This window comes from Watersipora subatra, chromosome 6, assembly GCF_963576615.1.
Source record: "Watersipora subatra chromosome 6, tzWatSuba1.1, whole genome shotgun sequence".
Taxonomy (NCBI): Eukaryota; Metazoa; Bryozoa; class Gymnolaemata; order Cheilostomatida; family Watersiporidae; genus Watersipora; species Watersipora subatra.
Genome location: NC_088713.1, coordinates 12215058 through 12228207, shown reverse-complemented (window position 1 = coordinate 12228207; position 13150 = coordinate 12215058). Strand labels below are relative to the sequence as shown.

The 13150-nt window shown below is 36.4% G+C and overlaps 1 protein-coding gene across 5 annotated transcripts in view; it reads left to right on the top strand.

Annotated features, from left to right (window-relative positions):
• Positions 1-13150, top strand: part of LOC137398916 (ras GTPase-activating protein nGAP-like) — a 140689-nt gene that overhangs the window by 62670 nt on the left and 64869 nt on the right. For 4 of the 5 annotated variants that reach the window (XM_068085078.1, XM_068085083.1, XM_068085081.1 and 1 more), the window contains one exon: positions 6561-6703. In XM_068085078.1, coding sequence (XP_067941179.1) covers positions 6561-6703 — 143 coding nt within the window. Of the gene's footprint in view, positions 1-1660; positions 1969-6560; positions 6704-13150 lie in introns of those variants that run through there. The other variant, XM_068085084.1, reaches the window with a different exon arrangement.

Genomic DNA, 13150 nt, shown 5'->3' with positions numbered 1-13150 from the left:
AACTTGCAGAGCTCAGGAATATACCAAAATTTTAATTATCGTTTTGTTTGACCATCCGGTGAACAGATTATAAGTTTCCCTATCATGTTGAAAAGCTTGCATAGTTAACCTCGTAGCTATGCATTGTCCAAATGCCAGACTACACCCCTATGAAACGCATTACCGTCATTGCCTTTCTAGATACTTCTTATGTCCGCGTACCAACGCTAATAACCAATACGCCATGTTGACAAATAGATTGACGAATGAGAGTTGGCTTCAGTCGTGAGAAGTTCATGAATCTTTCCTGGATTTTCCAGTACTGTTACTGAAGTATGGATAGGATATTTATATAGTAACATGGGTCATTAACAATAACGTGTGTTGGTGTTGTTGTTGTTTTTCGTTATACCTATAGCAATAACGTTTGTGCAGTTATATGTTGTGGAAAGAGAAATTATTATGCTTTGTCGCTGAATATAAAAATACCTCAAATTCATGGAATGAACTAAATTATGAAAAAATGATTCTAACATTTTTAATTACCAAAAATATTTCAAAATATTTCATAATCTGCTCCGATTTAGATCGGTAGCTTTTGCATTTTGCTACAAAGGATTAAATGGCTGTTCATGTGAAGCCTTAGGATCACCGTCCCTACGATCATCGTCGTTCGAAAGCCAATATTGGATACAACAAATTTGCTTTGAAAATAAATAAAATTGAATCTGGATTCTTTTTATAAACTATTCAGACCATCAAAATGTCGTCAGTTTTATTGCGACTGGTGTGGACTACACTTACCCTGATTTTGGTATTTGAATAGGTACCGATATGGGTGTTAAGTATCTGAATCGGTATCGGCCGGCCTTTTCTTTAAAAATCGGAATCTTCAGATACTTTTTACATATCAACTATTTAGCAGAAAACAGTATTTTAGCCTGCTACACTATTAAAAATCATCAGCTGCAAGTTCCTAACTTTTATCTATGAATTATGAATTCCACGTCTGCCATACAATATATTTCATGTCTATTGCCTGATCAACATCAACCAACATCAACACAGCTGAGGAAAATTTCTGCTTTAGTCAGGGCGTAATCACAAAGTGCAGGGAATGTACTCCATATGGTCTTGGATCAGGCCTGCTTGTATATACAAGGTCAGGCTTCAGGGTGTTAAAATAAGGTTTACATGAATTTATACAATGAAAATACAAAAACAATGTTCTTTCATGTTATTTTTTCTTTGTGAATTCACTTACAGTTTGTGTGCAAACAAATTTTGGTCACCATTGAATCGGCTTGGCTATGTTTACTATAATTTGCACAGCTGAAGAATACTATCATTGTGAATCCATCCCTTCTTCTCTTCTATAAACCGTTTCTCGACCACAACCCTTTTGTTTCTTGTTTGCTCGTCTCCTGAAAGGACACCAGCTCTCTTATTTACACAGCCTCTGTATCTCCGCCGCTTAGTAGGAGACCCTCTTCGCCGCACCCGCATATTCGACTAGTTTGGTCTCTCAAGGGTACTTCCAACCGTAGCCGTTGTAGTTGTTGTTTGCATTCTTTGAGTCATTAGTTCACAAAGGCTTGTCACTCGCAGCAGTGTCTCGAGTCAGGGGCTGACATTAGATAACATCTAGCCAGGTCGAGTAACTCGAGACGTCTGCTAGTGATATACTCATAAGGAGAACAATAGAGACAACGCTGTGATTTGGAGCAAATCTTCGAAGGGATAGGCACAAGCGCTCTGCTGCTGTTCTTCAGGCTTGTTATTCGCTAAAGCTTTAGCGGTCTCCGTTTGACTTGCTCTCCATCTTTCATGAGGATACATTTACTTGTACAGGGTTGTTAGGAGATCATTGAATACTTTTGGATTGTGTCGTATGTTTCGCAAACTTTCATAAGCTGACTTTTAGCTGAAGGACTAGTCTGCAGTGGTTTCGCTGACTTAGAAGAGGGATGAAAATTGACATCATATATTGTGAGTAGGATTGCAAGTGCCTTTGTTATATTTTCACCAATACTGCGGCTGATTTATAACCTTTAAGTGTATGAGTGATTTATTGTCAGCCGCAGGTGGCTGCCGTAAATACTTTAATAGGCTGTAATACCAGCACTGCAATGGTCTTTTGGAGTAACAAGGTTGATGCGCTCAGCAGGTGCTTTCTATGACATTTATGCAAAGTTTTATATCTCACTGTTTGTTTTATGGATTAAGCACTTTAGGTTGGATATTCTGTTTGAACTTAAGAAGTCTTTGCATTTTTGGAAACTTCCAAATTAGGAAATTTATTTAAAATTGAAGATGAAAATGATCTGGTAATAGCATTTCGTTGAGGTTTTACGGGAGTTAAAATTTTATGTTAAGCTTGTAGAGCATGTCAGGGATACGTATAATAGTCACGTGTTAGCGATTGTCAGCTATTAGCTTTCAACGATATTTTTGACGACGACCGGTTTGTGTCGCCATCTGACCACTTAAGGAAATCTATTTTTCTAAAAGACATTCAACTTGCAAATAAATTTCATTATATTATTAGCTATTAGCATATCACAAATAAATGATAAAATTATGCTTTTATTTGCAAAGTTAAATATGCATACTCTGTGTGGGCAAGTATAACTATGCAGTCGATCTGGTCTAATTAGTTGTGACGACTAAAGGTCCAAACAGAAAGTCTATCGACAAAGACTGCCAATCAAAAAAGTTAAAAAATGCATTTTGGCCAATTCTGATTTGCCAAAGCTACAGATTTCTCAAAAGTAGTCGATCTAATGAGATTTTGGCAGAAACAGTTAGCCATACGTGCACAGAGACCCTTAAAATAATGATAACGATGTTCCATCACGTCCTCAGTTAAGAAATATGTTTATCGCTTGTTGTGGTTCCGGTCTCCTTATACAGCCGGTAGTCTATTTGCTTTGTTGGTGTTCACAGTTATTAACTGATAGGGTTTGATCTCTATAAAGAAGGTAGCCCATTGGGTATAATTGACAGCATTGGCTGCAGTCACGTTATCGATGGCATATGTTTAGTTTACCTGTTTGTGACCTCTGCTTAATAGTTGAAAGTTGTATATACTAGTATTGTCAGAGAAATGGTATCAGCTAGCCACTGTTTATGACCAAAATTAGGTCGATTTTCTGAATGGGCGATGTGGATAAAGTCAAAATAGCGATATTTATTGGTTGGTCTGTAGTACAGTAGGAGCTCAACAGTTTTTAAATTGAGAGCTGCAATTTTCGTGTGGAAATCACCACAAAAATATGTTACTGTCACATTGTGTCATAATTTTGTCAAGATCTGCAGCAGCAATTACGTAACTGCGAAAAAATGCAGCTTTATTTTGCTATTTTTTTGTAATTTTTATAATTTATAAAACATTTCTTATTGCCATATTTGTTGGGTTGCTACACTATAAATATTTTTTTGAAATGCTAGGAATCGATAGTTTTTGGTCGACTTTCTTTCATAAACAGTATTTTTTTGCAAGAACAATCTTTAAAATATCAGAACAACCTCTGTCACGATCAAATTTTTATTGATCACGCATGGTAGGATCGCAGTTTGTGGCGATATTTCTATTGATTTCTAAACGGTAGACATTTTTTCGATCAATTTTGTGTCACTGCTAGAGGCCGAATGCCAGCGGTATCTACGCTTTTCTGTCCTTTTCGTTGTTTGCTTCGATGATAAGTTACGCTACTAGCTTACTAGCGAGTGTTTTGCTTCACTCTTAATAGTTTACCACCCAGCCATGATCGTATCCAGGTTACGGTTCGGTTTACTAATGTCTTTTGTCACTCTCATCAGATTGATTTCCTCGTGTTGATTGTTGACAGTAGGGGCAAGTCAATATACTTGAGAATTCATTTTCCTCCAGCCGTTAGTATTCGTGTAAAGCTTGTTTATGGTATAACGATTATAGATCGATTCACATCTCGTAATATAAAATTATTTTACAACCCAATAAAGGTATTGAATTACATGCTAATAGGAGGCTGTCTATTATACTAGCATCAGGGGAGCATCGCTTTTGCAGCATGTCAAAGAAATCGTTGGGGATTAGTTTTCGCAGTTGCTTATGTAGTGAGATTGCTGAGGGCGTACGCATCCGATTGCACGGAAACCCGGTCAGCATTGGTACAGGATTATTCCAGATTAGTTCATTTTAAGCTTTGGAAGTTAACTAGAAACGGTCCACTATTGTAACAATTCTTTTTTTTAAAATATGCTATCATATATTTTTCTTTGATAACCTCTACATGCAAACTTTTTGATACAAGAAACAACTTCCTTCTGCAAAGAAATAAAAAATTAGTTTGAGATCTATTCCAATATGTAATATTGGTAAGCTACACTGAACAGCAGCTGTAGCATTTAACATTTTAAACATTTTAACATTCAAGAAATGTTAAAATTGGATTCTCCTATATGGGAGGCGTGAAGAGGATGACTCTAAGTTTACTTGTACACATAGGCCATGTCCGTCGCTTATTGTAAATCAATGACATATTTTTACGCATAAGAAGTCTGAACGTAATCTAGCATCAGTAGTTATTCATGATGATCCTCTCTACTGGGTGTCCAGTATCTGATTTTTATGGAAACTTAATCACAGAATCTTGCTTTTGCTATTATTCGATGTATATTCTGTTTAACAAATGTGATAATGCCTCTATCTGTTATCACTAGCCAGTTTATATATGTAGTGGTGGGTTAAATATACTGGACTCCTTTGTTAGAAAACTAAACTTCCCATCGGCAACATTGTTACTCATTGTGAATTCAGTCAATAACCATAAATTATAAATTAAACTAATCCTCATTTTATCCTGATTTCAAATATTTAAACCAACCAGCTGTAAAAGTTAGTTTTCGAATGATTATGTAGGCTGAGTTGTTTTCATGTTTTAATGGTCGAAGATGACAGATCCGTAAATCGCAGGTGACAAAGTTGACAGATTCTATACAGATATGATCATAGCATATGCATTTTTATCTGCTTATTTCAAATCATGTATAAATATATGATTTGAAATTAGCATAAATTATGATACTACACTTTACTGCAGTGGTATTAAAATTCCATTGTTTGACCAATCAAATTCATTGTAAAGAGACACATTTTAAAGCCTTTTGCTTGTCCGGTTGCAAAATTTTAGGTTTTCCTTTTGTCCTCTCACGATGAATTCTAAAAAATGGGATTTTATAGGCCTTATTAAAGTCCTTAAATAAATATAAATAATTCATAAATTTTTACCATACTAACCTGATTTTTAACTTGAATCAACATGATATGGTCTGTACTACTATGATAAAGCTGTTCTTTGTATTTTTGCATGTACAAGCAGTGCCCATTTATAACATCTCTTTATTTCCGTGAAACTATTCGAGATGGCCAAAATAAAATTAAATTTTGATGCCGAGATGAACCTGTGCCGCAGTGAAAAAAGCTTTAGATTGGAAGACAGTGAATATTAATGTAGAAACGCTTCACTGCAAACGGTGAAGCGCAGAAACGCTTCACCGCAAACGGTGAAGCGCGGGCAAACAGGGCCCCCTGTCAGTAAATTGGTTCAAAGGGAGAATGATTAGCTGACAATTTACTTCTTAAGCTTGAGTTCTATGAGTGTTTTGGTTGTACTTCACTGCCCCCCCAAGGTCTAGTCTCACTAGCCTGAGTGATGTCAGGTTACACTTCTATGCTTTACTGACTACAGACAGCATGTGCATGACTCACTTATGTTAGAGAAACTTTGTTGCTGTTTTTATGGCAGCTGTAAATTACACTAAAACCAAATTTTGGGTGCGGAACTCCATGTTTGGAGGCAGCATAAACTTTTGCCAACCCCAACTTCAGTTCATAACTAAATTAACCAATGGGGGCGGTTGAGAGACAGCCTTTAAACAACAATCCCCCAAAGCAAGAATGTGTCAAGCCTATTAGGATGAGTGTCACCTGGACAGCTCAAGCCTTTGCTGCCAGTGTCACCATAGATCGGCAGCTTATGATTGCTTTCAAAACACAAGAATAAGTCAAGTAACAAAAAGTGTAACAATTTGCTAATATCACATGTGCAAATTCTTCTGCTTTATAACTCAGTTAGTTTTCTAACTTTGTAGTCTTAAAAAAGTTGAATACTTTTTTAATTTATTGTATTCCTAATTTTGATTTGATCATGATAGATTATAGGAAAGCAACTGTAGCCTAGTGTTCTGAAATGCCTGGCCTGCGAACCACAGTTGAGGCTTCAGCTCCCAAAAAGGTCGCTCATGGTGACAGGACTGTATTCCAACCCTAAATTGCTCTTTTGAACTGGGCATGTCTTCAGTCCGTCAAGGTTCCCTTACCCTTCGACCTAGATATGTCCAACCATGATCTCAGAGACATTGTTTGTGCAATCATGCTTTTAAGCTGAGCAGACATTGTAGTCGATCTTTGAAGGATTTCTCTCTCCCGTAGATCATATTAATTTTTGGTAATTTGTATTATTGAGTCAAAATCAGGAAACTGGTTCGTAGGAGTTATCCACTCAGTAAGCTTTCAAATTTCTACCATCTAATTGCAGACTCTTCATACGATAGAGCAGTTGAAGACGATCGAAGGGGGAGTGTGCCCAATGTGACCCTGTCCCGACCGAGTTTCTCTCTGAATCCATCGGATGAAACCTCTGACAAAGCTAGCATAAACAGTGGCTACAGTGAAACCAAAGTATGTATGGGAATTATGCTCTCATGTACTGTTAATTTTATAAGCGTCCTACGCCTTCAAGATACGAGCCAGTATCATATCACTTGTGGTAAGTGTTGTCTGGCAGTAGCCCTTACTAGTTGCCTAGTAGCTAGTGGTAGGTTTTTAGTATTCACCACACCTTATCTAAGTGTAACTTTGGACAGACGCATGGTCAGGCGTGGTCCATTTGTAGACACGTAAGTTTAGGAAGACATGAAAGGAATCAACACAAATAAAATATATTACTATTTTGTTAATTTTTTATTTCAAGGTGGGCCATAATAAGTTCTTTGCAGCACATAAGTTCAAACAGCACATTTTGGTAATTCGTATGGTCAGGGTTCTTACCAGCTGGGGCCAAGTACCTAATAATCTTTGCTGTGTCTATCTAGCTAACCCTCTTATGACTGAGTATACATGGCAAGGAATGCAATGGAGGGACGACTCTATTCAGCAGCACAATTTGAACCTTCGACAGCGGATAAATGTTTATTGAAATACTGAGAAATTTCTCTGCAAGCTTCTCTACAATTTCTCTAAATATTTTGGTGGCAGTTAACATATGTAGATTTTATATTAAAGTTGCAGTTACTTGGGGCTCTGAGAAATTATTTTCGAATTGCAAAGTTTTTATGCATTTTTCAATTTTAACAATATTGTATCAGTATTGCAGTTTCATTAGACTGATTCCCATTTGGTTCAATTTGGAGCTAAAACTAGCTTTTTATAGACAATGGAATTCGAGTTATAAGCTTGCATTTGAACCCTAGTTTAGATAACGGCCATGGGTTATCAATCAGTCATTATGGTTTATTATGCTGTGCGGATGATAGGAATATGGAGTTGTGTGCTCATTGAGTTGCTGAGCGATAAGACTAGTTATTAAAAGACATTCATATTACCCTAGGACACTAATATTTCGCTAGTATTTAGTTTCGTGAGTAGCACACAGAGTAAAATTTCGCTGCAACTTAATTTCGCAGCTCTGATGAGTGCGAAAATATAGTGATGTGAAAATAAATACAGTGGAACAAACAAATTAGATTCCTCAGGTCCGGTCCTCTAGTAAAAAAAAGTTGTTATATTTGCGACTAGTTTGTATTTGTAACCCGCAGGTATAAATGTATGGCAGAAATCGATAATTCAACGTGATCGCTTGCTGCCATTTGTTTCTTGGACTATCAATGACGTCTCGGTCCTTTCCGTCGTGACCGATATGGTACCAATATTAGATCTCAAGTATTTATAGCAAGCGATGGCCATGGCACGTTTTGAGTTCACAATATTTCAAATTTAAAAAAAATCAAATACAGTACATGTCTCATAAAAAAGAAAATAGATAACAACCAACACAACCAGAACTGTATAACATGGTTGGACCTGGTGAGGGTTGTTATCGTTTTTGGTTGGCAGTAAAATTCATCACTACAATAAGTATTATTTAATTGTATGACTTCACCTACCAGACTTTCATCCTCATCAGTTACAAATTCGGTGACTAAACTGATATCATCATCTTCTTCGTTTGTCTTGGTTTTTCCAAAAAAACTTGTTATCTTAATTTGCTTCGCCATGCTGCTCATTCGGTGTATTAACGAATTTACTAGAAATTTCCCAATGAGCTCAATCACACACAAAATTATCTGCATTTCTAATATAACGATTTTGTTGTGGATATCAATGAACTACAGGGCCGTATTCCCTTGGACAGTTGGCCGGCTAAGACGCCCCAACTTTTTAGGAATTTCATAGTCCAACGGCTATAGAAAGGTTTTTATCGCTGTAGAATATCACTTTATTCGAAGCCATAGATACAAACATCAACTTTTAGTAGTTCTTAGGCGTCATTATTATCTTCATCAGCGGCAAAATATTCTTGTAAACGACTTCTATAAAGGTTTGCAAAATATCAAGTTTTAGGAAACATCTGCTTGCCCATATCCTACTTAATGAACTTGAAATAAAATCGGCAAAAATGATCTTTGTTAAAACGCTTAAAAGAAAAAGATGTCTTCTTTCTGAGCTTTTTAACTGCATGCAAGTTTTGCCTGTTTTAATTTTAAAACGTTTTGTCAGTCACATCAGCTAAAACAAAGCAAATCTCAAAAAATAGAAAAATGTTGATACTTGCCAATAAAATTTTTTAAAACTTCACGTGAGAGGCCCGGCTGAGGCCCTACATAAGAGAAACCTGTTGGGAGCTTACAGCACCCCCTCTCCTTCTCCACACCCCAGATGTTCATAACTAGTCGTCTAACATTAGCCACCCAACTTGCAACCAGTGAATACAGGCCTGCGTAGAACATAGCTATTTAATTTCGAATTTTCGCTAGTTTGTTATGATAGTTTAGTTTCGCGCATGAATTTTTCGCGTGATGATGACTCCGCGAAAACGCGAAAGTTAGATGCCGCGAATACTTAAGTGTCCTAGGGTATTAGCTCAAGATTTTATGTTCATAACGGCACACTCCTACCCTCCTTAGCTTCAAGGTTGTGAAATAGTAACAATCAAAGTGTTCACATGGAAAATGTTTAAAATGGAATAGCTTTCGTGGCATTTTTAGCACATCATTTGAAAGTGAAGTTTCCATCTTTAACAAGAATGAAATAACAAAATCTGCTGGACTCGCGGGTTTTTGTCATTTTCATGTTGCTGATAATGCCAACTTTCAGATTGTCGTGTTTATGAATCTCAAGCATGCTCTCAGAATATTAGTACATCTCTATTATGCATGATCATTAGTTACCGAAGCGCCCTAGATGTCAATTTATATATCAGTTTAGTTATGCACTTTTCGAATTAGTTTCAATATTTCTTATCACGCCTTGTTGTTGAAATTGTGCAAAGTTAGTCATTTTGGCTTTATCGTGGTATCTCATTGTGTGTCACATGACTCAGAGAATCTTATTGTCTAGCTAAGGTAGGGCATTGTTGGGTTCACAATTGGCAATACGCTGCTTTCATGGGAACTCCGCAATTAGAGGAGAGCCAATATAGATCTGATAATGTCATCAAGTACCGATTGTTCCTAAGCCATTTTCCCTAGTTGTTCGCATCTGAATGCGCAGCGCGATATAATGGTTAGTAGGCCTTGTACAGTTTCTATCCTATGCCAAGATTTTATGTCGACTTCTGTTTATCCTTAGGAAAATTAACTAAATACCATATTTTGACGTTTGTAAATATCTTTAACGATGTTGCATGAAGCTCATTGATACCTTTGCTACAGTTTGCAGCAAAAACGGGCTTTTTTGTGCAATATAATATGTGTTATAAGTTAGCAAACGATGGGGAATGGCTGAGGGGACCATTGAACTTGACTCTTTCCATTCTCAGCTCCTACGGTTTCTACTGGGATTTTTTGGTTGGGCGCTGAATTGTTTGATTGAGGAGGTCGTGTACGGATGTTTCTCTGTATTTGGCTATTATGATGTTCTCCACTAGAAATTTAACAGCCATGACCCTTGGATTTTAATGTCGATGTATAAAAAGGAACTTCCACAATATTGTAGATTTTATCAGCAAGCATCGGTGTTTTGCAATCATTTGCAATTGTTTTTAATGTTTGAGATGATCTGACTGTCAAGATATTTCAAGATTAAAATCAACAAAATTTGATTGCGGTTAAAATGCTCAGATAAAGCCAAAATGTAATTATGACATCTACAGTGTAACATTGCAACTTAAATGCAATAGCCGATATCAACTATAGTACCGTTAGCTGCAATCTATAGTGACGCCATTTCCTACATTATTTTGAGCGATTAAATTTTGTCGATTTTAATCTTAAAACTCCCTATCGTGGCAGTCAGATGCCTTTCAATATTGAAAGAAATCGAGAATGATGGAAAAAAACTGCTTTCTGATAAAAAAACTACTATATTTTTGTGTAGCCTAAGCTCATCTTAAATTCACATTGGATTTATCATCTCCCGTGTTGCAGATTCCTTATCTATTGATTGCTACTAGTAAGAGTACTGCAATAACTACTTGTGGTCAACAATTTGCTAAAGGAATATTATTTCTTCTCATATTTCAGTGTGAAAGTGACTGTTAAGAATTTTGCTTCATTTTTAATGCTCACCTGCTGCCCTTGAAAGTACGTAGTAGAAGGACTTGCACGATATCGTATTTAATCAGCTGTATCAACAAGGAAATTTTTTGGCTTGAAGTAATTTTAATACTCATGTATCAGGTGTTACTTCTTTTTTTGTTCAGAAATCTATTACATTCTGCTTAGCTCCAATAATAGCTAGCTATAATTTTTAATATTGTAGGTTTAAACAATCGCAATATTTCTTTCAGTAGGTTTGCTTATCTCGTCCGCGAGCATTGTGTTTGGAAAGGTCAAGCGGTTCACACGCTCATTGATTGCCTACGCTCTAAGCTTGTTAGTCGAGACACTGATAGGATTAAGAAAAGCCCCTCTAATAGGATAGACTTTCAACTCGCTAAGCTAAGGCTACATTTGCGATTAGCTCTTTTGAACTAAACTGATTTGGGATGGCCCAGAGGCTGTAGTAGATACGCAGCTGTGTACCTATTGCTCGATGTGATTCAGCGAGCTGTGTAAAGGAGTTATACCATCTATCTGCACACTCTTGTGTTGATGTCAACACATCTTTCTTGGATTATTTACTAGATTTGCGATCTGCAGAAATTGTGGGTAAGGAGTTGTTTTTCTCGACATTTTTCCAGGATCGTTTCTATGGCGTTATGAAACGAAACCTTAGTCGACTCAATTAGTTTGAAATTAAGAGAGTAAATCGATCATTCAAACCTTGTTTGAGTCGTTTTTGTTGCACCTTTATTGCTTGTTGCTCCAACAATGCAACGACTTTCTGTTTCCATGGTTTTATTGATGGTTAAAACCATAACCCAGCCGTCTTATTCCACTTTTTTATTTCAAAGCGAAAGTGTCGCAGTGAATGTTTGGCATGTACTCTTCTCACAAATAAAGATTTTGCTTGCTAAACAGGCGAACCATCAGTCGAACCTACATGGTCATGTGACATGATAATTGAAAACTTCAACATGTCTGGAGAATCAAATAAACAGGTTGACACGTTGAAATGCATGTTTTTCCGTGGCGTTCCAAACACTATCATAGTTTTTAAAAATACTTTTATCGGTTGATATGCAATGCAGCCAATAAAAGCATTTTTGGTAACTATGAATCTGTTACAGAGAAAACATGCAATTCAATGCATCAACCTGTTTATTCGATTCTCCAGACATGTTAAAGTTTGCATTTATCGTGTCACATGACCATGTAGGACTGATGATTAAGCTGTTTTGCATATCAACCAATCAAGTTCCACATTCAACATTGTTCTAACGGTTCTTTTTCGATGCTATTAAATTTTTTAAAATTAGGAATGTTTTCCCTGTTAAAAGACGTTTGTTAGAATTATCATAAAGCAAACATTACATTCCTGATATCTCCTTTAAGCTCAGTTGAATATCAAGATATGTAGACTATTTGCCATCTCTAAATATATGTTGTGCCTCAAACATGAGAGCTGTATGATAAAGTTATACAGCGGTAGCTTTAGTGATGGTTAATTTTAACAGTTTGTGGAACTCTAGTTATATATACAGTCAAACATGGATAAATTAAACTTCACGAGACCGAGTGAAAGCGTTCGAGTTATCAGAGCGTTCAAATTATCAGAGTACTGCCATAGGTCAATGTATTTATTAGTAGATAAATGTACATATACAAACTATAATATAAATCAAAATCATAAATGGCTTGTTTCAAATTAAATGCTTCTAATGTAAAGTTTAAAAAGTTTTTATGAGAAAGTATAGAGATTTTTCTATCACTTAAGAATTGTTTGTTGCTTTATGTGATGTGACTGCCAGGACGTTTTCAGATTAAAATTGGCAAAACTTGATCGCTGTTGAAATGCTCTGAAGAAAAGACATCGTTTTCTTTTGAGCGTTGTAACCCCGTTTTAACCAAGATCAATTTTGCCAATTTTTCTTGAAGTTTATGCGAAGGTTACCTCGCTTTTCCTAGCTTTCGTAAGACCATCGCTAAGTGGATATTAGTTAAAAATCAAATTTCACCAAACCTTTAGAAAAGTCGTTAACGAAAATATTTTGCCGATGATGGTAATAACGACGCTTACGAACTACTGAAAGTTGGGGTTTATATCGATGGCTTGGGATAAAGTGATATTCTAAAGCCATAACAGCCGTCTCCGTAGTCGTTGGGCAAAAAAAAATGTTAGAGTTAACGAAGTTGATGTCGAGTTATCTGGAGCAATTTATCATTGCGTGGGAACGGACCAAGCAAAACCATTCGAACTATCCGAGAGCGAGTTATCCATGTTTGACTGTCAATATATTTCTCAAAGTCTGTCCGTGTGTCGTCGTCGGAAATTTGGCTATAGATTTTATAATCTTGGAATAAATAT